The sequence below is a fragment of the Nymphaea colorata genome, chromosome 7 (assembly GCF_008831285.2).
Source record: "Nymphaea colorata isolate Beijing-Zhang1983 chromosome 7, ASM883128v2, whole genome shotgun sequence".
In the NCBI taxonomy this organism is placed as follows: domain Eukaryota; kingdom Viridiplantae; phylum Streptophyta; class Magnoliopsida; order Nymphaeales; family Nymphaeaceae; genus Nymphaea; species Nymphaea colorata.
The window spans coordinates 5,861,860-5,889,091 of NC_045144.1; the positions used below are offsets into that span (position 1 = coordinate 5,861,860).

A 27,232-nucleotide genomic window follows, 5' to 3' on the forward strand; every position below is an offset into this window, starting at 1 on the left:
GAGCATCTGTATGTAACTTTTTCATAACGAAATTATTTAAGCTTTTTGTATCTTAAGCAATTGCATCGAGATGATTAAAATAAACAAGAAAAGAGTATGTTGAAGGTCTGATTACATAATTTTTTAGCAATGTAGTGAATAAATTTGTGCACATACACAAAAGTGTCAACCACTGACACCAGTCTTAATCTCTTCCATTTCATGGAGAAGGACCATGTTGAGGACAGGTTCTCATGCAACGCCATGACCGTAACTCACAGTTGGAATCATTGACCTTATGAGAAGGACAATAGCTGAATAGAAGATCTCATGATCGTGTTCGTGACGTTCTATTGATAGAGTCTTCCCTCTTTATTCCTTTGGAGTACACAGCAATGACGCGGAGATAGAAATTTTTTATGAGGATGACCGAATTAAAGTTTCTAAATTTTGATTACCGTCGAAATATCATTTTTCAAAACTTTTATATAAAACAAACAATTTTTTTCTTAATTTACATGTAATTTTTTCTTAATTTTTTCAAAATGTAATTTTTGCAAAATTTTTATATAGGGCTAAACCACAACCAATAGGAAATGTCAAATGAATCGGATTCCGATTAAATATCCAATTAAGTTCCTAACAACTGATTAAGAAATTAGGTCAGATTCAGATTTAAAAAATTACATCTGATCATATTCTGTGTCACAATTGATTTCAAAAAAATATCTGATTGTATTCAGATTTGGGTCGAATTTGGATTTAGTTTTAAAGAAATATCACATATCCATTATATTTATATACTTGAAAAGTCAGTTATTAGTATATAATAATGTGTTCAGATTCTGATGTACATTTGAACGATGGTTTTTGATTTGGTTATAAACGTAAAAGTCGGATTCTAATTGGGTTAATTTGGATATGGTTATGGCATGGACTTTTCTTCTTATACATTCAAATCCAAATTCGAATAAGCATATATAAAATATAAGCTAAAAATTACATCCAATTCAAACTGTAATGAGCTAAAGGGTGTTTCCTAAGGTTTAAGCATGCATTTTGTTGTAATGTAAGCAATTGATTTTTGGTGCCCTTGGTATATTGTCATTTGTTAAATAGAATATTTATCTCAAATTTATCAAATGATGTTGGCTGTTGCAGACCGACTGTGACATTGGCAACATTTTTAGTTAATGATCTGAATTGTTTTAAGGTAGGGAACATAAAACTATATACATAACTATTAGGAGATGCATGGATGTTCAAATGGCGCAACATAATTTTTATGTGCCAATCTATTCACACCCTTAATACCATGCATTCATTCAAATATTGATATATGTATGTATGCTCTACAATATTTACTCGACATCTGACGAGTTCCGAATCATTTGGATGTATAAGAAGGAATATCAAGATCTTGAAAAATCTACGCTGACAATACATAAAAAACTTGTTGGACTAATATAATCATGATTTCATTGACAAAGATATCAATAGTATGAATTTTGCTAAAGAAACTATATTGTATCCATTTATATAATCAAGTTTAGCGGAATAACTGTTCTTTAGCATCATAACGGAAAACGATGCTTGAAATTATCCAAATCCGAAAGGTTAAAGCTAGCTCCAAGTGAAGTCCATGCACAACGTGGTTGGCAAGGTAAGTGCCAAATTATTCCATTCACATTGTTGACAAGAGGATGCTGGAACAGATGATCAGATGTTGATCAGCTCCTTGGCATTAATGTTTGGCCGGTTGGTGACCACTCAATTTCCTTGGCGAATCTTCCACAATAAAATAAATAGGAGAGCATCGAGCTCTCTAACTATGAGCTGGACCAAACATTCCACTCCGAATTCAACAGTGTTCCGTAGGACGATGGGATATGATTCGCCCCTTGCTGCCTTGCCATCATTCCTGCCACGCAACTCCTCCTCCTTCTTCTTTCTTTTCATGAGTCTCCTGATCATCAGTGCCCCGGCTTATGCTTCTAAGGATTCAGCGCCTTTGTGCCTCTCTAACCAGAGTGCCGCCCTCCTCCAATTCAAGCAAGATATTGCCCTTCAGCCCAGCAGGCTGAGCTCGTGGAAGAAGGGGACAAACTGCTGCCACTGGGAAGGCGTTACCTGCGACAAAACTGGCTTCCCTACTGCACTGCAAATATCCAGTGTTTCCAATTGGTCTTTCTACTCCAACTGGCCTTTCTACAACAGTAGTAAGCTCGACCCTTCTTTATTCGAACTTTCACATCTTCGGGTTCTTGATCTTAGCCACAATGGATTCGGTGGTGAAATCCCAAAGAGGCTCGGGGAACTCACTCACTTGACTCACCTTGACTTGTCGTACTGTTTATTCGAAGGAGCGGTTCCAATGGAGATCTCGCAACTTTCAAGGCTGGTCTATCTTAGTCTCTCTGGATATAACTTACTACTCGAGAACAATAGATTTACCAATCTTGTAAGAGGGTTAAGCAGTTTGCAGCACCTCGCCCTCGATTACATCCGCATGGGCAGCAAAAGCGTGAGTGTGATTACGATGCCGTCCCTTCCAGGTTTGCAAACCCTCAGCCTAAGGAAGTGTAATATCTCTGGCATTTTGGATGAATCCATTCTCCAACTGCGCTCCCTCGCTTACATGAATCTGAGTCAGAACGAATTGTTCTACATACCAGAGTTCTTTCAGAATTTCACCTCCTTACGGGTTCTCAAGTTGGAAGAAAGTTTTATCCGTAGCTTTCCTTCAGGCATTTTTCTACTGCCAGAATTAGAGATTCTAGATGTCTTAGGTAATGATGATTTGGTTGTGTCTCTACCCTCAAAAGCTATTCCATCAAGTAGCAACATTCAGTATCTGGGTCTAAGTCCTGCGAAACTGCATGGTGACCTTGTGGTGCTCTCGAATCTCACCAAATTGACGCACTTGTACCTACGTGGATGTGCAAATAATGGAAGCCTTCCATCAACTTGGGCCTCAGATAGACTAGTCGAAGTGGATCTCTCATCCAACAATCTGAAAGGTTCTATTCCTGAAGGTTTCTGTTCATCCAGCCTCACTACCCTAAGCCTTGGGGGCAACTTCTTAAGTGGGACGATTCCATCTTGCCTTTTCAACCTACCCACTCTAGAGTACCTTGACCTCTCTGGCAACCAATTGACTGGGGGCATCTCTGCAGCCATTGTAAATCTCCCTTCACTAAAAAGACTAATGCTCTCCAGCAACATGCTAACCGGAAGCATCCCCTCTTCTCTTCTCAACCTCCCCTCCTTAGAACTTCTGGATCTTGCAAATAACAGATTCAATGGTTCGGTTCCCAACTTCTTTAATCAGCTTCCGAAGTTGAACTTTTTGCTTCTAGAGAACAATTGCTTTAGTGGCATCATCCCTTCCTCAATTAGCACCCTTTCTGCATTGATCAAAGCTGACCTTTCCTCCAACTGTTTTAATGGGACTATGGATCTCTCCCCATTCATGAGCTTGCGAAACCTCCAAATATTGGATCTTTCCAACAATAAGGGACTGACAGAACTGGAACCGCCAAATTCTAGCTACTCTTATGTTGGCTATTTGCAATTTCTCGCATTGAACTTAAGTTCATGCAACATCGACAGCTTTCCCCCATTCCCTCAGAAAGTAAATCTTGGTACCCTGGACCTTTCTAATAATAGGGTGAGAGGGAAGGTACCATCTTGGTTATGGAGGAATTTTTATCTGGTAACTCTACTTCTGAATCATAATAACATAGATGGATTTGAAGCAGTCAACGGTAGTAGCTTGCAGAATTCCCAAATTAGATACTTCTCTGCCCTCAACAATCGTATTGTTGGAGAGATCCCGACCTTCATTTGCAATTGGACTAAGCTCGAGGCACTGGATATTTCAAACAATGTTCTCACCAGCACCATACCAAAGTGTCTTTGCAGCCTTCCTCTGAGGGTCTTGAATCTTGCAGAAAATCATTTGCAAGGTCAAGTTCCACCCATGAATGACACTTTGGAACTCGTCAGCCTCGGCAACAACTTATTGAGTGGGAAAATTGGTCCGAGGGCTTTCCACAATTGCATAAATTTGGTGGTTTTGGATCTGGGGAATAATCAGTTCAATGACACATTTCCCTCTTGGTTGAGCAGTTTTCCCAAATTGAAAGTGCTGGTTTTGAGGGCCAACCATCTCCATGGACCCATCACACTTTCTGGTTCAGGAGAAGCCTTTTCCTCTCTCCATATCTTGGATATCTCTGGCAACCATTTATCAGGGTCTCTTCCACAGGAATTGTTTACAAGTTTAAAAGATATGATGGTGAATGAATCAAAATGGAATGGTTATCTCACCTCTAGGCTTGGCTATTATACGGTTTCAGTGGTGCAAACCTTCAAGGGAACGACTATGGTGATTCCAGAGATTAGCAACACCATGTTCATCATCGACCTGTCTAGCAATATGTTCTGTGACAGAATTCCAGATGAGATTGGAATGTTGAAGGGCTTAGTCTTACTGAACATCTCCAACAACAATCTGAGTGGCACCATTCCAGAATCACTTGGAAACGTGCAATGGATCGAAGCATTGGATCTTTCTAATAATCACTTGTCTGGAGGTGTACCGGTGGAACTCTCTAATCTTACATTTCTTGAAGTGTTAAACTTGTCATACAATGATTTGCATGGAAGCATACCGCAAGGAAAGCAGTTCAGTACTTTTGATGAATCTTCTTTTGAGGGAAACCCTGGCCTTTGTGGGTCACAAGTGCATCGGTCGTGCTCTGGAGGAAGAGATAATGATGGTGTTCGTCAACAAGCATTTGTTAACAGGAGAGGAAATGAAGATCAGAGAAAAAAATGGGAGTGGATTGGAGCGTTGGGTATTGGATTTGCCATTGGACTTTTCATGATAACTCTACCCACCTTGTTGATCGAAGGATTTAGCAACTGGTATTGGAATTTAATCGACAGAGTGGCCGAATTTCTCATGCAAGGTTTCCTCTATAAATCTTTCAAGTTCAAGCCTTCACGTAATGCTAGGTAGTAATATGTTGTACTTTTGGTGTTTGTGTTTGTTTCACTCGTTTTCTTTTACTCTTTTTTTTTCTTCAGTTGTATTAATGCATGTATTGTCATCTTGCCAAGAAAACATATAAATGTGTTGCAATTGGGAAAAAGGAATCTTACCCGAGAAAACCCTTACTTGGATTGATTGGACTATAAAATTGAAAAAAAAAAAAAGCTTATAGCTTGAACCAACTCAATTGATAGTGCGCTCATTTCAACTTGTCTTAACAATTTAACAAGCCTAATTTGAGTGATCACGGAACCTGAATCAATTGTGTTTATTTAATTGGATTAATAGTCAATTGTTAGCTAGAAGATATATATATATATACACACACACACTCATGTTTCAACAATTGGTAAATTTTAAAATAATTAATCGTTGTGAAATAGAGAGAAAGGTCTAAAAGAAATACGTGGTAATTAAAAAATGTAAAAAACATAAAAATGAGAAAAAACAAGAAAATTGTGTTTTTTTCAATTTTTTTTAAACAAGTTGTTTTTACTGTTTTTTTGGTTTGATCTGGCTTTAAAGCACTTTTGTTGAAACAATGCATTTTCTATGTTTATAGTTGATTTTGTGTTTTTAATTTGCCGTTAACTTTTTCTCAAAGAAATTACTGAATAGTAAAAAATAATAATAATAGGTACTCAACTTCCATAGACGTACTGAACAACATCATACTTAGTTTCCATTTATTCCATTTTCTCACCATCAGTAGAAGATCAGAAATAAATATATAAGCTCAGCAAACCATAAGTGCATCTTAAACCTCCAAATTTAAACTTAGAGTACCCCATAACCCGAAATTTCTAGCTCAAAGCATGAGGAATATCATAACATGATTTAGTGGTCTGGCTTTTTCGGCCACAATATTGACAAGCAGCAAACATACGTTGAAGGAAAAACAAATGGGGTTTGGGGTATTTTCAAATTTTTTTAATAAAAAAAAGCATATTCTAAACTTTTAACTTTCTCATAACCTTTTTTTGCCCTTCTAAATAAACCTTTTTTTCTGCATTGACAAGGGTATATACACGAGTGTGTGCACATAACCAGCTCCACAGGAAGACCATCTAATGTAATTTCCACTTGATATGCTTCATCCATACAACTTCCGGCTGTCTTAAGAGCGTTTGACAAAGACATTACCTTCTCTAAATATATTGTCATATCAAGTTGCGTAAAAAATATAGCATGCTTCACTTAAATATGGTTTATTTTAAGTGGTCTCATTTTCAGCCTAAGGGGCGTAACATAAATAGTCAGGCAAGTGGGTGTATAGAAGGTACATCACTCATTCGGTTTTCATGGGTACCATTTTTTAGTTCATATCCCACTCAGGTCATCTTGACATAACTTAAGACCCCAGGCCCAATGGGTTGGGTTGTTAAGCTTCTGCTCACTTAAAAGCCATTTTATATTCATCAATAACTTAAATGGTCCTTCATATATACGTGTTCCTATCAGCGGTGGAGCCACACGGTGACTGGTGTCTCTTAAAATTTCTTTATTTTTAAATGGATATCTTTAAACATTTATCCTTATATAAGTGCCCCACCAGATATAAGTATTTTTGAACGAGTGTCCTTCCAACTAATCTTTATAGCTCCGCCACTGGTTCCTATCTCTCGTTTAGTTTATTAGTTTATTGAACCTTTGACTCGAAACCAACTCATTGAATTACTGTTCTTCGTGGAAATTGAAAGATGAGGTATTGATGATTTATTTATAATTGGGCCGACCATCGTCCAGTTTCTTAGAACCTGTTTCCTCACTTTTTCTTCTCCACGTCATTGAATTTTTTGTGATGTTGATGGAACCGAGAACCGGTCTATCGGTTCTCACAAGATTTTGTCGCTATCAAAAAGTTGGTCCATCTAACATGATCCAAGTAACAGTTTGTGGGTTGAGACCTGTCCGGGAATGAAACTCAAATACTAGTTTATTGGAATCAGGTTGAAATATGTGTTTTATGCATGCACAACCCATCATGTTTCCTAACTGGCTTTAGATTCTAGACAGAGACAGAGACAGAAATTTTTCATGACCGAATTAAAGTTTTTGAATGACAGAGTCAGAAATTTTTCATGACCGAATTAAAGTTTTGGAATTTTGACTAAGGCCAAAATATCATTTTTCAAAATTATTATATAAAATAACTAAATTTTTTTAAAATTTACATGTAAATTAAAAAAGAAATTGAAGTCTGGGCTAAAGCCCAAGCGAGCCGATCCAACCTGCTTTCATATGAGGCAGAGACACATGGGGCTAGGTGTGGGTAAGTGCCTATACATTTGATATTTATATGTTGTTGAGCCCCAAATTTTTATATATTTACAGTGCCCCTCAGCCAAATATATCTAGCTAGCTCTGCCATGGGTTTCAAGCAAAACCTCACATACTAAGTTTGGATCTAGTTGGACCGAACCACGATATTGATCCTTTCTGGACCCCGAGCATGCTCGGTGTCCAGCGAGGCACTGGCTCCTCCACATCTGGCCAGTGACAAGGACGGCGATATTTTTTTATTCTTTTAAATATTTTTGTGATATTAAGATGTTTTGTTTTCATTGGAGAAATTTGTATGTTGCCCTTCTCAATGCATGTTGTTTCACTAGAAGTGGAGAGTGGTTATTTGAAAAATGTACAAAAACTTGAGCGCCTATTTGTTAGGCTTTGAAAAGTTGGGTGCTCATTTGTTAATGGTCCAAAAGCTGAGCAGTTGTATATAACTTTTTAATGACAAAATTATCTAAGTTTTTTGTATCTTAAGCAATTGCATGGAGATGATTAAAATAAACAAGAAAAGAGTATGTTGAAGGTCTGATTACATAATTTTTAGCAATGTTGTGAATATGCTCAAGTGAATCAACCTACCACCTTATTTTGATTTGTTAAATTTACAAAATATTTTAAGTTATTTTATCAAATTTAGAGACAAAAATAAATTCGTATAGACTTTACTTCATATTGATGGAGGAAGAGAGAGGATGTATATCAATCAAAACACTTTCATATCAGGGGTGGAACCGCAAAATCAACCGGGCCGGATTAAAGTTTCCAAGTTTTTACTAGGTCGGAAATATCATTTTTTAATATTTTTTATATAAAATAAGTGATTTTTTTTAATTACATAAAATAAAATAAATGATTTTTTTTAAATTACATGTAAATTTTTTACAAGATCCGACCTTGGCTCCGCCTCAGTTTGATATAGATTAACATGAGGAAATTCAAGTTCCGACAATACCGAATGGTTAAAAAAAATTAAAATCTAATGCTAAAAAAACAGTCACTTTGGGGAGCATCATTAGGGGTGAATAACGAATTGATCTACTCGAGCTCGACTTGTTAAAACTCGGCTCATGAACAAGTTCGAGCCGAGTCATTTGTTTAATGAGTCGACTCGTTCAAATAATCGAGTTGAGTTCGAGCTCAACACTTAATTGCCGAGTTGAGCTTGAGCCTTAATCGAGTTTGTCGAGCCTTAATCAAGTCGACATACTCAAATGAGTTTACGAGTTTGTCGAGTCTTAATTGAGTCGAGCTAGAGCTCAAAACATAAGGATGAATATCAATTCTATTCAAATGAGTTTGTCGAGATTTAATAGAGTCGAGTTCGAGCTCAACACGTAATGATGAATATCAATTCTATTCAAACAAGTTTATCTTGCCTTAATCGAGTCGAGCTTGAGCTCAACATGTAACTGTCAAGTCGAGCTCGAGCTGCTTCCATCGAGCTATTATTGAGCTCGAGGTTTTATTAGTTGAGCTAAGCTCAAGCTGACTAAACTCGACTCATGTTCACCCCTAAACATGAGTGATGATTTATTGTGTAAGCTATTGTTTATAATACTTTCAGTGATAGATTTTTTATTTTTAGGGATCAATGACATCAAACATCCGACATATTTAAATCCTCCAAAAAAAAAAAATTAACAACACTAAATTGTAAAAAATAAAAGTGTACCTAATATCATAGCTACTGATAGGGCCAAGTCGGAAGGGTGGAAAATATTTGACCGATCGAGAAAGTGACAAAATGAAGTTGTTTTCCGAACTAGCTTTTGGTCGCCTAAACTTCATCCGAGCTCGAGCTGACTAAACTCAGGCTCGACTCAGCTCATGTTCACCTGTAAACATAAGAGCGGTTCATGGTGCTTTAGCTATTGTTTATGATACTTTCAGTGATAAATTTTTAATTTTTTACGATGTGACGACATCAAACGTCCGACATATTTAAATCCTCCAAACAAAAATTAATTTAAAAAAATAAAACTGTACCTAATATTAGAGCCAAGTCAATGGGTGGAAAATACTTGACCGATGGAGAAAGTGACGAAACGAAGTTGTTTTCCAAACTAGCTTTCGGCCGCCCTAAACTTCATCTTTCTCAATAATATGCATTATTTTATTTGGGAGTCGACCCAATTCCACAACTCGGAAACTTCGTCCTTTTCTTCTTGAGAGCGACAGGCGTGGTTGACGAAGATTTCGGACCTAAATTTAGATCCAAATAGTTGAATCCGTTAAGGAAAATCAAATCGGGTCGGTAATCAGATGTTGGTATAATATGCAGCTTTTTATGATCAAATCCAGATCCAAGTGAGGAATCTTGACATGTCAATGTCGCATCTTATGTCCAGTTGGATCCAGAGTCAAATTTAGAAATGCAAGTCTGAATTCAATTTCAAATCCAAACCCAAACCCTATCCCGGAAAGAATCCGTATTCGGACTTATTGAGTCCGGATATGGGCAGTTCCGAGTTATGAAGGGGCCCGGAGGTTTTTCTGGGAAAGTCCTGAACTTTACACTTTTTCCATGAAAACGACTTCTCCAGACACCAATTTTCTTCTTTAGTAACTCAAAGAAGGCAAGAAAAAAAGGGACCAGTATTCCACCGTTCAATCGTTGTTGCACAAAAAGTCAATTTTTCAGATGCCAATTTCACCCTTATAGCGTTACGTTTTTTGGTCTATCGTTAAGGGTATTTTTGTCATTTCAATCTTAAAAGGGCCTAGAAGCAGCTTGACCTTGGTCATATTGCAAAATTAGTGAGTCTGTCGACCAAAAAACAAATTTTAAAAAAATTAATGAAAAAAAATATAAAATTTTAATTAAAAATAAGAATCTTTTAACAAGGCGTCGCCCTCCCCCTACCAACAAGTCATGCTCTAGCCCCGGAAGCACGTGTTGAAAGGGGGAGGACGACTTTGATGTTTTTTTATTACGCCAAAACTTTGAAATTGCTAGCGGAGTTAAGAAAATTCGTTGGAGGGATACTTATTTAAAAATACTTAAATTTGGTGAAGCACTTATATATATATATTTATATATATATATATATATATATAAGAATAAATATTTCAAAAATTTATTTAAAAATAAATAACGTTTAAGACACTCCCACCGTGGCAAGCTGATTTTGATAACACTATTCCAACAAGTATAATACTTTCAAAAATTAATTTAATTATGAATTAGAAAAAATTATTAACTTTTATTATGTATGTTATTTGGAGGCCACTTTGCAAGGGCTGCTTCTCTTGACACGTACCCCGCAAGCCTCAAGCCTCCCTCTCTAAACGAATAGCCATAACCATAACTTCTTTTTCAAAATAGTAAAATTTGAGACTTTTGGAAAGAGGGCTTGTAAGAGGAGCTTTCTTGTAAATCTTATAAATTCTAGGACTCCTGCTGTAAAGATGCCTTTCATGGAATTCCAAGATCATTTATACGGTCCCTAAGATCGTTATATTATTTACGCCCTGTTTCCTCCCTCCCCCCTGCATCTCCTCTCTTTCTCTCTCTCTATCTCTCTTCGTGCTTGTGGAGATGGAGGTTGATGAGATCGCACGTACCGTTCCTCTTGTTAGACAGAGAACCCCGGCGATGGAGGACGACATCGCGCGTGTTGTTTCCTTCTTCACGCCCAGAATCCCTGCAACTACCGGCAGCAGAACACGCATCTTCCTCTTATTAGCCATTGCTCTTGCCATCCTCATCTTCAGCTTCTTCTTCGTTGCCTTCTTTCTGGTAATCTCTCTCTCTCTCTCTGTGCTTTTGTCTTTTGAAATTGTTGGTTTTTCTTCTACTTACCGCCTTCGTATTGCCTCATCTTCAACTGTGGATTAGTTTTTGAAATTTATTCAGATATTTGAGGTTCTGGTGTCTCTTAATTCAGTACCATCAACAAAAGCATGCTACTTTCCGATCAACCTAGCGTCTTCTGTTTACTTGCTCAGGCTAGTATAGTTTAATATCTCTTAATTTAGCCTAAACTTCTGTTATAGAAGCTGAGCTCTTCGGGATTGAAGGAAGCATCATTGGTAGGAGGGGCATAGCACGTTGGATGGGTGTAAATGCATTTTCTCTTTCTTTTCCTTTCCTTGGTCAAGAAGACTGCATGTGTAGAAAAAAGAAAGAAAGGAAAAGTTTAGGCTCTCACTGTCTCACCGATGTACTGAGATATTAATCCTCCGTTTCAGTAAGAAGTTTCAGGAAAGCGTTAACAGAGCAAGCGTCTTCATCAATGTGATTTTGGACCTAGTTTATTATTTTTCTGAATTATTTTAATATGTTTGGTTGAGCTCTTCTCTGGAGGCGGCCAGAATGCACAGACTTAACCCAAGATCATCTAATTCATCGATATAATTTTGGACACGAATTATTATTTTTTGTGAATTATTCAATGTAGTTTAGGTAGGCATAGATGTCGGTGCTTATTTTGGATTTGGATCTCATGAGATGATCCGAATTAGATTCAGGTCTTCCCTTAGTATTAGAAAAGTCTGAACGAGGGCCATGGCCCTCTTGGTTCCGCGACTGCTACCCGCAGAGAACCTCGTTGACTGCTGGTGTCACTTCATTTTTATATTCTTGAGGTCCCATTTGGTAGGCGTCAACAAAGTGAGATCTATATTAGAAAAGTCGCCACATGCATACTTGGATGTTAAAATCTCTTCCAAAAGGTGAAAATTTCTGCCCAACAACTTTCCCCACACACTCACGTATATATATATATATATAATTTGAAGACTGAGTCTGTTAAAATTTTGAAACTATAGTTTGACGCCTTGCGACAAAAAATTCATGACTTTGGTGTCCTTTTTGTAGCATAAAAAGTTGATGCCTAATGATTTTAATATTAGCCACTTACCAGCCTTTACCCCATCCATTACACCAACCCCGTTAAGGATTCAACTTCTTTTTATTGATGTTGTAAAGTTATCAAACAAAAAAAACTTAAACAAGGTTAGGCATATCTTGTCGGCATTATTTTTAGTTGGCAAGATAATTTTTGTTTGAATTTTAACAATAATTAATCAACCACGAAAAACTTATGTATATGGGTGTTTTTGGCAATAACAAGAAGTTTGGTGTATACTTTGTGGTACTTTCAAATATTTAGTTGCATGTTTGAAATTTTTCCTTTGCATATTATCTGATTATGCATGAAGGACACTTGACCTATCTGTGATCGTGTCTAACTAGAGAGTTTTATAGGCCAAACTGCCGTCACTGTCAGATGCTGAAGATTCTTCAATTTTGCATCAAGTTCCAGAAGGTCATGTCGGCACATATTGGAGAGGCGGTGCACTTCTTAACACAATCACATCTCCAGGTTTGCTGATGAACTCAAAGTTAAATACATTTTGTTGTCATCATCAATTCTTCTTGAGCAAAGTTTATGTGGACTTCCCAAGTTTTTGCATCCTTCTTTTGTTAACAAAGGACCAATTTGGATTCTCAGGCTTTCATGTGAAGCTGCCTATCACCCGTTACGAACCCATTCAAGTGACCATTCAAACAGATCAGGTACTTACTTAAAGACATCAAAATTGTCAGTTCTTACTAGGCATCTGCACGACCTTTTTTTTCACTGTTTATGTAGATTTTCTCTCTTCTTAACTTGAACTACTTCAAAAATTGTTGAGCTAAAGATCTCATATGACAAGCATAGAGAACTTCAAAGTTTGTACTGAAATAAAAGTTTCAAGTTCAATTATGTGAGGACTCCATTTTTCAATCACAAGTATATCAACATCAACACTCACTTTTTCACTTATGACGTATGTAACATTATCAGATAAAAACTATAAAATGATTTGATAGTATTTAACAAAATTGGATGGTTGTCCAACTATTAAATTGTATTTATTCAAATAGATTTTGGAATGTCTGACTTGGCACCAATTTTTATAATTTCAATTAATTTCAACATTTTTTAAAATATACACAAAAGACTTAGGAAGCAAAGATATCCATACATGAGTTTTTAAGCAATTGTATACTATAAAAGCAGAAACAATATAATGCACAATATGCATAATTCACCCGTCATCATGTGTTATTTTTTACTTTTTATGCTTTTCTTACTTTTCTATTACATATGCTTGAGTTAAAAAATAAAACCAAATTATGTGATGCCTTTGGAAGGAAGTTTGCTTTTTAGCGTCAATTGAAATTATTGACAAGACTAACTATTTAGCCATTATTTTTTATTTTTAATAAAAATTTTGACTTAATAAATACAGTGAGGTCCTTGGTAGGTGTTTAAGAAATACTTTTGTAATATTATATATGAATACGTTGTAATTTCATTTTTCTTTTCCATATTTTGTTTTACTTTTATATTATTTCCTTTATAAAAGCTAATCATATTTTTTAAGGAGATCAAATAGTTTTAATGTGATTTTTTATCTAATTCAGAGGCTTATCCCTTATTTAAGAGACTACATTCTTTAAATAATTTAACACTATATATTTTATAAAAAGTTATTTACTAAATGTATATTAAAGTATTTATTTGAATCCAATTTAGTTCCCAACTCCACCATAGAATGTAAAGTTTACCCATTGTAGCTATTTGAGCATTATCATATGTGAAACTTGAGACTTGTGGAAGTGCTAACTGCTACTCAGTGAATGTAATGAAGTCTTTATAACACAAGTAACATTTTCACCCTTAACTAGCTTTGTAATATGAAATTTAGTAAAAACTATAAATTTCATATGATGTCTTATCTTTGAAAGATATATTCTTGTAAAATAGGTAAAAGATATTCCATGTGGTACAAAAGGGGGAGTTATGATCAATTTTGAGAAGATTGAGGTATGATATATAACAACATATCATATTGCTTAAATTTCACAATTGGATGTTACTTTTAATTCTCATTTGTTGACCCTTATGGTTCCAAGATGTCCTTTTGCAGGTTGTTAATCGTCTTCGGAAAGAATATGTCTATGAAACGTTGATGAACTATGGAGTAAAGTATGATATGACATGGATATATGATAAGATTCATCATGAGATCAACCAATTTTGCAGTGCGCATACATTGCAACAAGTTTATGTTGACATGTTTGATCAAGTAACATTTCATAAGTGCAAAAAAGTTAAAAATATTTTTATAATGTTACTTTGAATTGCCTATTAATATGTTAAATGACTTTCAGATTGATGACAAAATGAAAGCTGCACTTCAAGGTGATTGCACACGTTATGCTCCAGGTATTGAAATTATTAGCGTTCGTATAACAAAACCAATGATTCCTGATAGCATAAGAAGGAATTATGAGCAAATGGAAGAAGAACGCACTAAGGTATTTAAACCATGCAGATAGCATGATGTTCTTTTTCTTTTCTTTCAACATATTGGATCACATTATGACTGCCCAAATGAACTAAGCCTCACGGTTTATTGTGATTTTTATGATTAAACTTTGAATTAATGAGTCTTATTTCAAAATTTTAGAACAAAATGGTGTGGCATTATTGGTAACTGTTATACATGTGAAAATTGTACACTTATATACAACTATTTTAGGTTGCATAATTGTACATATACATATTTGTAAATAATATATCATGTTCAAATTTTTTTCAACTTAGTCTTCATTTTCTAGATTGTCTTTTGATCTGTCTTTGAACTTTCTGCTTTTCATAAGGATAATTACAACTATAGTCAACATTTTTTTTCTTTCTTTATTAAATTTGAATTGTAAAAAGTAGTCCTATATTTTTTTTATCTTACTTCAAGTTACATGCCTTGAAGGTGCTCATTGCTATAGAGAGGCAAAAAGTTGCTGAGAAAGAAGCTGAAACACTGAAAATGATAGCTCTAACAGAAGCAGAAAAAAATGCACAAGTTAGTAAAATTATGATGGAGCAAAAGCTAATGGAGAAGGATAGTTTGAAGAGACAAGAACAAATTGAGAATGAAATATATATAGACCGCCAAAAGAGCCTAGCAGATGCTGATTATTACAGGTAACATACCTTTTCATTTACTTTATTTGAGCATTGTATTCAAGTGGTGGTACACTTTCAAAATTACTCAAAAAAAATGTAAGAAAAACAATAAGTGGCCCACAAAAGAAAGTCTAATAGTTAATCGATGAATAAGACTTAACTTTTTCTACAAACAATTGATTTACATATTCCATTTTTATTGAAATTGTGTACAATGACTTGCCAGAATGTTAAAAGAAGCAGAGGGGAACAAGTTGAAACTTACTCCTCAATATCTAGAACTCCGATTCATCGAAGCTATTGCAAATAATTCAAAAGTATTTTTTGGAGACCGGGTATGTGTTTCTCTTCGCATGAAATGGTTCTATGAATTTTTCTTTTGTTTCTGTTATGTCAAATTAAAGCAAGCTAAATACTTCCTTTATTGATTTGCAGATTCCAAGTATGGTGTTTGACCAAAGGTTAATTGGAAATTTTCTAAGTGACTTTAAGAACAGGGATAATTCACAACCATGAGATTTCTTTCCAACCACTTATTTTTTTTTGCTTCTTGTGACAAAAATGAAAAAATGTAGCAACTATGATTTTGTTTACGTTTAAAGGATCAATTTACTTTATATGCAATTTGTATTCCTTTAATTCATTGGCAAACAACTTTACTATTTTTGTCATTTTCCTTAATATCTCATTGTTGTTTTTAAATGAGAGTAAAAGTTGCAAGTGGAGGCCATAAGAAATTGAGCAACTCAAACTCAACACATGATAGACAAGTTGAGATTGAGTTAATATATAACCTCTTTTGACTCATGGAACACTCATCAACATGTTTGCATGATATTACTCTCTCTTTACTCTTTGAGTAGTTACAGAGGCATGTGTGGAGAGAAAACACCGTCACTTGAAAGGGGACTTACCCCGTTTTTTTTTTAAACGAAAGACACAGATTACCATAACTAGGGAAACAAAGTGAGGACCCTGCCAATTTTTCCTAAATGATAATTTTTGGGCTTTCTTTTCCACATTGCATTAGTCAATCTTTCTTCTGAATTCATCCAATATTTGACTTTCTAGAAGGCAAATGCTCCAATATTTTCCTATTAATTTTTTCTCATTATGGCTTTTCAATGGGTCGAGCTAACTCGGGCTTGACTCACACTACTTGATAAACTCGACTCGAGCTGAACTTGTTTGGTAAGTGAGTCAAGTTCGAACTAAGAAATGAACTCGATTGCATAAACAAATCAAGCTCGAGTTAGGCGGTCTTAGTTCGGATAAACTCAAAAGCTCGAAAAAAAAAAAAAGAATATATGTGATATGTCTTATAATGTTATCCCAAGAAGTAGATAGTTCAAATAGATGTAAACATACAAGTATTATTTGGAGTCTCAATCAGCTTTTCCTTTTGATATGGTTAAATTTGCTTCAAATCTACAAAATATATTTATGGGTGAAAAGGAGGGGAATCCCACTGTCCAAGTTAGAGTGCAAGTCCTCCTTTTGCCCCCAGCCCACGGGGTTCAGGTTTGCATTGGTATCTCGGAAATGCGAGGATACTACAGGTTAACCAATCCCTACTTTCCATACAAAAGGCGGTACCCCACCTCGAACCAGAAACCAGCCGCCTACCGGCCACTGATATCTCCATCAATTATATTGCCATCTTCATTTGCCTTCAGCAATTTTCTTTTCTTGTAGACCATGACTAGTGATAGGTCTCCATTGCCTTCATTGTTTCATTGATTATCCTCAACAGGAACAACCATTCTCTAGCCCCACATCATGCCAAAAGAGATCCGCTTGTGCAAGGATAGACACTAGAGGGAAAATTAAATTCATTGTGTCCAACTAAAAGTTACAATCTTTCTCAAAATTGTAAGTGGATGATTCTTTTTGTATATACACAGGTAATCGGCAAATACCAGACCATTTGGGTAAGGGATAACAACCAAAGGTCTTAAATTTATGTTAAACAGTGTTTTAAACAAAATGTGAACCTCTTAACATGGTTATAAATACTAATTTTTGTACAAATCATGTTTTCTCTATGTTAAAAAAATGATCTTTTATACTATCAAAATTTTGATGTTATAAGAGCCATTCATTTTCCAATTATAAAAAACATACTAAAGTAAAAATGACTAACTTCATATATGTTTCTCACCAAATCGCTTTAAGATCATATCTATAAAGTTAGATTATAGAAAATTACTTTATCAACTAATTTTACTGGCTTTTGGTCCTTACTCAAGTGCACTGGTTTTACCAACTTTCCTGCACAACAATATAAGCCACAAGCCACTTATTTGGTTTTATCAATATATGTTGACGATGATACATGGGCAAGTAAACGAATGGATTTGTTTGGCATGTTGATAAATTACAATCAGCGGGTGACTTGATCTCCACCTCATCATTTGAATCACTTTTAGATTTGGTGCAAAGCGTTGCTTCCAATTGACCGACGACATACTGCACTATGAACATTTTTCAATGGCGAAAACATTTGAGAGTCGCAAATCTGGTCTTCGGGCATCACCTTATTAGTTATTGGAAAGAAACAAACGCACCCTTCAGATAGACATCCTACTATCCTAGTGTAAATTCAATTTTCCAAGCTTCGACTGAGACGCCGGAATTCCCAAGGGACATGTCACAGAGAGGGAGATAGAGAGAAAGAGATTTTGGAATGAGAGGACATCCATCTTCCTTCTGTAAGCGTCTTCTGCACAGTAAAGGATGGATCCCCACAAAAAATTTCAGTAGATCGAACGTGAATTTGTTGACCAAGCTCTCTATATCTGACCGTAGAAACGGGGACGCGAAATCTGTACGCGAGGCGTTCGATGAAGTGCCTAGACGAGATGTGATCGCGTGGAGTGCATTGATTTCGAGGTACTCTCGACAGGGGCACTCCAGAGAAGCAGTGAACGAGTTCGTGCTGATGAATAGAAGGGGCGTCGACGCCAATCAGTTTACTTATGGTAGCGTTCTTAGAGCATGCACCCATTTGGACTTCCTGCAAGAAGGAGAAATGGTTCATTGTTGTATCATGAAGAGAGGATATTATCAGAATCTTTTTGTGCAGAGCGCTCTTGTTGATTTGCACTTGAAATGTGGGAGAGTGGAAGATGCGTTGTACGTGTTTGACAAGATGTCCGAGCGAGATCTCGTGTCATGGAACACGATGGTTGGAGGATTTGCAGCAAAAGGTTTTGGAGCGGGGGCAGTCCAACTGTTCCAGTTGATGTTGAGGGAGGGATTTTGTCCGGACAGGTACTCGTTTGCGAGTGTTCTGAAGAGAGGTTGCAGTCATGGGATTGAGGGTGTCAGAGTGATTCACGGGTTGACTATCAAGTTTGGATGTGATTCAAACGACATTGTTTGTGGCGCTCTAATAGATGCGTATGCCAAAAGTGGGAGTTTAGGAGATGCTAAGCTTGTGTACCATTCCATGGAAGTGGAAGACTTGGTTTCGTTAACTGCTTTGGTAACTGGATATGTGCATGGCAGAAAGAATGGTGTTGTAGCAATGGAGATGTTCAGTGACATCCATAGGAGAGGGATGAGAATTGATGGCATCTTGCTCTGCTCAGTTCTTAGCATATGTGCAGATGTAGCAGCTTTTGACATGGGGAGGCAAATTCATGCTCTTCTATGGAAAATTCAGTCTAATCACGATACTGCATTAGCAAACGCCTTGGTTGACATGTATTCAAAGTGTGGAGCAATTGAAGATGCAGATCAGGTTTTCAATGAGATGGCAGAGAGAAATGTGATCTCTTGGACTTGTTTGATCACTGGATATGGGAAGAACGGTCTGGAAAATGAGGCTATTGGGCTTTTCCAACGTATGGAGAGAAGCGGTATAAAGCCCAACGATGTGACCTTTCTGGGTGTCCTTTGCGCTTGCAGTCATGGCGGGATGGCAAGCATAGGACAGCAGTTGTTTGATTCCATGATGAATGCCTATGGTATCCAACCAAGAGAAGAACATTACGCTTGTGTTGTTGATCTCCTTGCGCGCTCTGGATGTATTAAAGAGGCATATGAATTTGTTTGCAATATGCCCATCAGGCCTACAGCTTCCCTGTGGGGGTCACTTCTTGGAGCTTGCATATTGCACCAAGATGCAGTCGTAGGAGAGAAAGCTTCTAGGCATTTGATTGCCATGGAACCTGCCAATTCAACTAGTTACATAGTAGTTGCCAACATATATAAATCTTTGGGTCTGTGGGAGAAGGCAGAAGAGGCAAGGAGATTGATGAAAGAAAGGGGTCTAAGTAAGGAACCTGGATGGAGTTTGAGTTATTTGGTGAAGGAGCCCCGTTTCTTGGAGCAGCTTGTCTGAATCAATTGAAACCATTGTGGGTTACAAACAAGAAAACATATAGGCTAATCAACTTAAGCGATACAAAAGACATAGAGACCTTTTTTGCAATCTCACTTGAACTAAATCTTCGAGTATCTTGATCACTGGATCTGATGGCAACTGATTCCTCCAATCAAATGAATAGCGGAGCTGTATTGCATGTGAAAGCATATGGAGTTTTTCATTCTTCATGAAAGGAAGACAGGTCAAACTCAGAAAATCGATAAATTCAGAAGGATCTGCAGATTTTGCTAGCAAGATTGCGCTGAGTATACCTCTGAAGAAAGAGTATACAGGAAGTTGGTAGTTTCCATATTACGGAACCAAGTTTCTTGTGCTGTTTTCAGTACGAGACCAGTGGGAATACAAAGACGTGCCTGCTCAGTTACAACTTACAACCATTCTAATGCCTGTGAAATACACGTTGGACGAGAAAAGCCATTCAGTTTCCAACTGAATAAAGCAACCACTCCTATTTATTCCTTTGGCTTATATATGTTCTATAACGTTTTATCTAGCAAAAGCCACAAGCAATGGAAACTTCTGTATTGACTATTGCGTAGGCTGCAAAATAGCTGAAAGAGATGAAGAGAGTTGGAAAAGTCCAACTTGCGATTGTGCAATTTGGCATCAAAATTTCCTGACTCTTCTACTTGGAGTAACATGAATCAACAACTGGAAGCACCAAGAGAGTCGCAACCTGTGTAAATGAAGGACGAACACTGAATATGATTTACAGAAAACCAAAATGTGGCAGAATTTAAATTGGAGCTTTCAGGTAATTAGATGACACATACATCTCAAGACCTGATTTTAAGTTGCATTCACTTCATTTTTTATATAGAAGCAGTGATAACTAGTATTTTGTCAATTCTGCATTCTCTGCGAAAGATGTTAACCAGATCGCCTTGTTTCATCATCTCCTAGAACAACTTCAAAAAGACTTGTGAAAACTCAGAAGTCCAGCTGTGATGCCTCTGGTACAAGTTGCAACCCTATCCTGCAGCTTTCTTATAATATTGTTCTCATATGGCACGGCGATTGGTCTCGCCCAAAGTACCTTTCAAATGGCAGGCCCACAAAGTGGTCTCGCCATTGAAGGGTTTCTCGTCATAAGAAGAGATCATAGGAATAAAAATGCATCTTTTTACAATTGCCATCTTTTTCATGAAACTGGTAATTACGATGTCGAGTTGTCCTTATGCTGATGGCTTGCTATGTTGCAAGTTTTTGTTGCCTTCTGCATTGAACCTTTTGGTTCCTATTTGTGTAACGAATTCAAAATATTGCTGGTGAAGAAGGTGCCGCTGGAACTAATTTCAGCTTTGACAGACGCAAGGAGAAATCTCAAATGGGAGCAGAACTTGGTGGAAATGAAGCACGCAGGATGGAGGGTGGCAGGCATGGGAGATTCATCTAATATACATGGATGTGAAAACAGATTTGCATTATCAGTAACATCTTCGTGCTTCATTAACTTTTCCCAATACACTTAACATTTTTTTGTTCCTTCCCTCCTAACACTTAAAATTTTTGCAGGACAGATAAAAGAGAGCAAAAAGAATTGACCCTTACTTCCTGGTGTCAGGCATAACTTCAACTCTGTATGGCGCGATCCAAAGTCAAACGTGTATTCGTGCTATTTTCGTTGTTTCTTTTCCTTCCTATTTGTTCTTTACACTCAAGAAACTATGTTTTGATTGCAAACGTCCAGCTTGACATTGCCAATGTCAAATTTGAGGGTTGAAGGAATTCTCTGTCAGCGCATCATTTAAGGTTCTCTTTGATTTATATGCTGGAAGTGTGGCGGACGAAAGAAAACCTTAAATGTATCTATAGATTAAGTTCACACGATCGATGTAAACAATGTCCAGTTGACCTTACAGTTTTTTGTAGTCGCATATGTATACATGTTGTAATCCCCAATGTTATGCTTCATTATTGCAATTCATGCATAAAATTATTTTGCTATTAGTCTTCAAGAACCATCTTCAGTGTGCAGAGTAAACCGTACACCGTTGGCAATGCAGAAGCATAGGCGTTTGTACACTTGTTTTCAGTAGGCAACAGTTTACTAACTTCTTGTGATTCGTTGCATAATTTCTTTTAATATCTGTGTGATACACTAATAATTTCGTTTTCTCTTTTCCTCATTTTAAATAAGGACAAAGTACTCTTTAAGAAGCAGCCCACTCATCGGCTGGACAACACCATGACAAAACTGACTGCAACTTGAAGATTGAAGCTTGGCTCAAGGTCTTCATCGTCACCCTTCACGACCTCCTTTCACTACATATTCCCGAAATGTGGTGGTATAGTACTTTGCATCTATTGATCTAAACAAGTTGTTGAGGAGCCAGCTTCTCATATTTCGGTGTATGGGAATTACGGGCATGCACATGCTGTGGTAACTATTTTCACATGTGCGTGCCACCATAGTGAGATGAGTTAAATTTTGCCGTCTTAGACATGTAACCCCAAAGAGTTCAAAATTTTTTCTTGTGGAGCTCAGTAAGATCCTATAGATCGCAAAACAAATTAAAGGAAGTTAGCAAAAGATGCCACCTTTCGAAGTTTTCATTTATGAACGATCAAATGAGGAGCAATAGCCCTTGGTTGATAAGTTGGATATTTTCGTGGTCAAAACAAATTGTTGTGATACATTCAGTTATTAACAGAACATGAGAAATCTAGTAAGTAGCATTAGGATCTTATACTTGCAACGCAACCTTTCTGAGGTTGCATGAATAGCAATAACATACCTGCATTAATCTGAGTGAATGTTCTGGTGATACCAAAAAATAAGAAACGAATATCATATGAATATCCTGAAGCAGTTAAGAGCTTGAAAACGCTGGAAGTATTATAATTATCTCATTTTGCATCTGCAATCCCAGACAGGGCTATGTCAGTGTGTAGATTTTGATTGGAACGCAGTACTTGTATATGGAAAGTTTAAGCTGAGCCACAACCTGCAAATTATGAACACTTCAAAACAATACCACCACAGAAATTGGAGACAATTTTCATCCATTGCCAGCAAATTGTATTTTACAATATAAAAATACAGTAACGAGAAAGAACATAAAAGCGTGACAACCATACCCTGCAGACTGGCAACCCACATTTCCTATTAGGCTATGTAGATAGCATTAGTTCCTACCAAGCGGAAGAGATCTGCAAGAATACGTCTCTTTGAAGTTCGACTTCTTCGAAGATGTAAAAATAGACTCGTATACTTCCTTTGTCGCATTTGCAGGTGTTCTAATTGTTGTTTTTAATCGCTTTGTCGGCACATCCGAGCCCTTTCCTGTGTCTCCCGCAGACGCGATCTTCCCATTCGTTTCAGCCTTCTTTTTGTTAGATGAAACAGGCAAGGAGACATCGCACACCACATCAACATTGCCTGCACACTTCACCACATTCTCTACACCGTTATTTCCTGCCTCCCCATTTCTCCCCTTCTTCTCCTTCTTCTCCCTCAATTTATTCTTCTCCTCTTCCATCCGCAACCTCAAGGCCTTAACTTCCTCCTCATCCCCATTAATCACAATCTTGTCCAACTCAACGAAATCCCGATGACAAACAAGGCACGCAGTGGACTGGACCTCCTTGACCGCCTTGGCACTGAGAACGTGACCGCAGCCCCGGAGGGCAAAGAACTTATACTTCCCATTGAACTCAAGACCAGAGATCGGACACTGAAACCTAGTGTTGAAAGTCGCGTCGTCGAATTCCACACCGGGAATCTCCGCAAGACGGATCGTGATCATGTCCCTCAAACCCCTAATATGCCCAAATTCCTTCGGTAACTTCTTCCCCAAGAGTGCCTCAACCAGCGCCTCCTTGTTGAACACGTTTCCTAGCTGATCGATCACGCACGGCGGCTTCAGCGGCTCGCCGGACAGGCGGCAGGTAGTCCACATCGACAGCCGGGTCTCATTTGGGTCAACCTTATCCGGTTTCTTCGTAGCATACATGTTGAGGTAGCAATCCCGGGACTCGGCGCCGGTGGCGCCACCATCGCCTCCTCCTCCGAGAGCCCTGAGCCGGAGAAACAGGGTCGAGAACCGGCGAACGGAAGCGTCCGAGAGCGAAGACAAATCACCCAGCGATTTTCCATTAAGCGAGAAGTAGAAGGAGTCTAGGGTTTCTGAAAGCGGGAGAAGGGCGAGTTTGAGATCCCGGAGAGTCTGGTTAGGGCTTACCTCGAGAGCTCGGCGACGGGTTCCAGGGATAAAAGACTCGACGAAGATCTGGAAATTTTCCGACTCCATCTCTTCGAGGGCTTCCAATTCGAAGGGGTTTGAGGAAGATGGGCTTTGAGAGAGGCAACGGAGGAAGAACGAGAAACGCAGAACAACGCGAGCTCTGGCCGTATTTATATGGGGGAGGAAGCAAGTTTGGTTCGGATTCCGGAGGTCCGGATCCTGACCGCAATTTCGAGTAGGTTGGTGCAAATGGATCCTATTTGCTGCGGGTCTTAGTGGACCCTAAGCCAAACCAAACGTTAAATACTTCGAGTCAGGCTCGAATTCGGATCCGGGCCCAAACTGATCTCTTTAATCTTTTCTGGATCGATGTCTAAAAAAGTTTAATTATATTAGCGGATCTGATGACAATAAATGCTAAAAAACTTGGACATAATGAAACTGCATAAAAAAAGTGAAAAAAAATAAAATAAAACACAAAATCACGTGAGCTTGGGTTTTTATCTGGATGTGAACCAAATTTGATTGTAAGTGATGACCCGAACTTAAATTAAATTTGGTTTGACATTTTTGAATCATATTTAGGGTATGTTTGGATTTTATTTAAGCAAATACCAAGATAACCCGGATCAATTTCAAATTAGATATTCAATTAACAGTAAAACTGATCTGCTCTCACTGCCCAAGTGAAGGAAGAAATCTGCCTTTCATTTTCTTATGATCTAGCGTTTTTGGATGATGCCCTTACTACACTGACCTAGTTGAGGTTGAACTTGACTCGAGCTCAACTCGATAAACCGAATATCCGAGTTCGAGCTCAACTCATTTAAGCTCATGTTATTTGATATATATATATATATATATATATATATATATATATATATATATATATATTAAATGAAAATAAAAACTACAAAAATAAGTTAAAGTTCATCAAAATTTACTGAAAACAAGGAAAACACAAGCTGTGTCAAGCTCACGTAACTAGAACTTGACTTGTTTATAACTCAAGTTTTAATTCAAGCTTGAGTTCAACTTTTTCATTAAATGAGTCGAGCTTATGTGCGCGAGTTCAAGCAACTTGTTGTACATCTCCAGTCGTAACAGCCATGAAGGAAAATTACAAGAATCGAGAACAAAACAGGATCTAGTTTAGACCTCGGCATCGGACCAGCTTGATGTCCGAAACACGAGCCCAGACTCAGCCCAGTTACAATAAAAAAATATTTTCTAAAATATAAAATAATTTCTTGAAAATAAAATATATTTTTAATAAGATAAAATTAATTTTTATTTGCGAAATGGAGCCCCATCATGCCAACCTGGTCCAGTTTTTTTGCGTACGGGTACCAATTGAATACTCAGCCCGATGCGTAGGTCTAATCTAGTTCACTCAAGCTAAGTGAGACGTAGTAGTGGTTTGAACCAAGCTTGTTAGCTGGATTCCGACCTCAAACCATGATAATCATAGGTGCAAATAGGGATATTGTCAATAAAACTGATTAGATCATATAGGGATATCCAATCGAACTGCTTCAAAAAAAAAATAGATATAAAAAACAATTAATATCCAGTCAAGAAATCAGATGAGATTTGATTCAAAAACAAGCATCCAATTGGTTTCAAATTTGTATTTAAATAAATATTGATTGGATTCAGATTTAGTTTTAAATAACTTTCTTGTACCAACATCCAAACATTTTTGAAACTCGGTCCTTAACATTGTGTCATGTGGTTTGGTAAAAGTTGGATTCGGATTCGGATCCGACTTTAGAGGTCAGATTTGGATCAAATTCGTAGTATGCATTTAGATTTAGAATCAGACTATGGTACTAGACCCGAATCTGTTTCTTCACTGAATTCAAATCCAAAATATGTGAACATACAAAGAGCCAACATGGTTAAGACTTTTGGGTGGAGTGGGGTTCGACCCACCACCAGAAAAAGACTGAACCCGCACTCAACCATTTATCTTTTAGGGTACAGGACTTGCGTCGGTGTCTCGAGATATCGAAAGAGTGTATATGATTCAAATTTAATCCATTAACGTGCAAATTTCCTATTAAAATTTTGCATTTTGAGTGTATATGATTCAAATTTAATCCATTAACATGCAAATTTCCTATTAAAATTTTGCATTTTGCAACTATTTCCTGCAAAACTAACTTCTACAGTCGTTGTCTCTTATATACAAATGCCTGTGAAGCTCCAGAAAACTGCATTTTTATTATACACAACCAGATTTGAAGCCTAAGAAGAACCCAAACCATATAAAATAGTGCAAACATGATGAAAATTTTGGTGTTTAGTAATTGCACCAAGAACCCTATGCTGGGTCCAGCGTCGTGAAAATCTGATCGGGAACTGAATGGGCCAAGCTGCCGATCTGGTAACTCGTTGGATTGAGAATCTCAATTGAAACAACTGAAAATCCACAAAAAGAATTAAAAATCTATTTTTTCATAAGTAAATGGAAATATATAAAATTAATTAAAAAATAACTTATATATAATAGGTTACATGATATTTTTAAATTAATAACTCTTATCGTAAATCCTCGCTTTTAGAGTTGAGTATAGTATTGAAGATTGTAAAGAATCTTCTATGAACTATAAATAAAGTTGTTAAATAGTTAGTTGTCATGGTTCTTAGTCATTTTATTTTGAAACCCAAGCAGGAGAGGTAGGTTGGAAAAACCAAGAGCTAAGCTAGTGTGGAAGTGGGCTAATGAATTTTCAAGAGCTTATAAAAACTGTTTTAAGTGAAAGCGGCCTTGGTTCTTAGTCTTTTTTAGTAGGCTGGGCCGGCCCGAATGAAAGCACGGCTTGGGCCAGATAAAAATTTTATTGTTAATTTTAAAACTTTATATTTATATATTTTTATTTATATTATATATATATATATATATTTGAATTTTTTTTATATTAAAACTGAACCATGTTGGGTTGAACCCATTTCGTGTTGGCCAGGACCCGGCCGCCAAAATTGAGCCGGGCTTGCTTGGCTTGATGCTCACTTCTAATCAGAATTGAAAATGTTAAGGAGCAAATTGATATCCGCCAAACCAGAGTGAGTCATATTGTTATAACAATGAAATTTAATTTGATGGATCTGCCACCATTTAGTTCATATGGAACTTTTTTTTTTGTGATAATGCGACCAATTTTAGGATGGCCGTGTGAAATGGGAACAAAACGGGAAGATTGAGCGGATTCTTTTTTGTCGGAGGCAACAGAGGGTCTCTGTGGGGGATTTTTTTTTTTTTTTTTTGAACTTCGGAATTTCTGGAGAGTTGGAATTGGAACAAAAGCGGCGCCTGAGCAGGAAAACAAAATGTTTTCCCTCCAATCAAAGTGGGACC

The 27,232-nt window shown here is 37.1% G+C and overlaps 4 protein-coding genes across 10 annotated transcripts; 3 read left to right on the plus strand and 1 right to left on the minus strand.

The window, feature by feature from the left end:
• Window positions 1-1,861: 1,861 nt before the first annotated feature.
• Window positions 1,862-5,005, plus strand: LOC116257696 (receptor-like protein 48). The gene has a single exon (XM_031634647.1). It carries the CDS (start codon window positions 1,862-1,864, stop codon window positions 5,003-5,005), a length of 3,144 nt encoding a protein of 1,047 aa, XP_031490507.1.
• A 5,806-nt stretch (window positions 5,006-10,811) lies between these two features.
• LOC116257792 (uncharacterized) lies at window positions 10,812-15,967 on the plus strand. 2 transcript variants are annotated; one of them, XM_031634779.2, is made up of 9 exons: window positions 10,812-11,069; window positions 12,540-12,657; window positions 12,787-12,851; window positions 14,089-14,148; window positions 14,252-14,410; window positions 14,496-14,642; window positions 15,095-15,309; window positions 15,518-15,626; window positions 15,727-15,967. In XM_031634779.2, exons 1-9 carry the CDS (start codon window positions 10,869-10,871, stop codon window positions 15,805-15,807), a joined length of 1,155 nt encoding a protein of 384 aa, XP_031490639.1. In that variant the 5' UTR covers window positions 10,812-10,868; the 3' UTR covers window positions 15,808-15,967. The 2 variants fall into 2 exon arrangements, with proteins under 2 accessions (XP_031490639.1, XP_049934800.1); XM_050078843.1 differs by lacking the exon at window positions 14,089-14,148.
• A 1,521-nt stretch (window positions 15,968-17,488) lies between these two features.
• On the plus strand, window positions 17,489-21,581 carry LOC116257901 (pentatricopeptide repeat-containing protein At3g20730). Of its 6 annotated transcripts, none has more exons than XM_050078600.1 (3): window positions 17,489-20,438; window positions 20,588-20,640; window positions 20,962-21,581. In XM_050078600.1, exon 1 carries the CDS (start codon window positions 17,978-17,980, stop codon window positions 19,637-19,639), a length of 1,662 nt encoding a protein of 553 aa, XP_049934557.1. In that variant the 5' UTR covers window positions 17,489-17,977; the 3' UTR covers window positions 19,640-20,438; window positions 20,588-20,640; window positions 20,962-21,581. The 6 variants fall into 6 exon arrangements, with proteins under 6 accessions (XP_049934557.1, XP_049934558.1, XP_031490781.1 ...); XM_050078601.1 differs by having other exon boundaries at window positions 20,993-21,581; XM_031634921.2 differs by lacking the exon at window positions 20,588-20,640 and having other exon boundaries at window positions 20,993-21,114; window positions 21,200-21,581.
• Window positions 21,582-22,414: 833 nt separating this feature from the next.
• On the minus strand, window positions 22,415-24,008 carry LOC116257902 (uncharacterized). Its single transcript, XM_031634922.2, has 2 exons — window positions 22,766-24,008; window positions 22,415-22,632 (listed from the first exon to the last, which is right to left on the minus strand). Exon 1 carries the CDS (start codon window positions 23,935-23,937, stop codon window positions 22,813-22,815), a length of 1,125 nt encoding a protein of 374 aa, XP_031490782.1. The 5' UTR covers window positions 23,938-24,008; the 3' UTR covers window positions 22,415-22,632; window positions 22,766-22,812.
• Between the last annotated feature and the right edge of the window lie 3,224 nt (window positions 24,009-27,232).

Coding starts and splice junctions, on each gene's coding strand:
- LOC116257696 (XM_031634647.1), top strand. CDS start 1,862: ATGGGATATGATTCGCCCCTTGCTGCCTTGCCATCATTCCTGCCACGC.
- LOC116257792 (XM_031634779.2), top strand. CDS start 10,869: ATGGAGGTTGATGAGATCGCACGTACCGTTCCTCTTGTTAGACAGAGA. Junction 14,149..14,251: donor TCAATTTTGAGAAGATTGAG/GTATGATATATA, acceptor GTCCTTTTGCAG/GTTGTTAATCGTCTTCGGAA. Junction 15,627..15,726: donor AAGTATTTTTTGGAGACCGG/GTATGTGTTTCT, acceptor ATTGATTTGCAG/ATTCCAAGTATGGTGTTTGA.
- LOC116257901 (XM_050078600.1), top strand. CDS start 17,978: ATGAGAGGACATCCATCTTCCTTCTGTAAGCGTCTTCTGCACAGTAAA.
- LOC116257902 (XM_031634922.2), bottom strand. CDS start 23,937: ATGGAGTCGGAAAATTTCCAGATCTTCGTCGAGTCTTTTATCCCTGGA.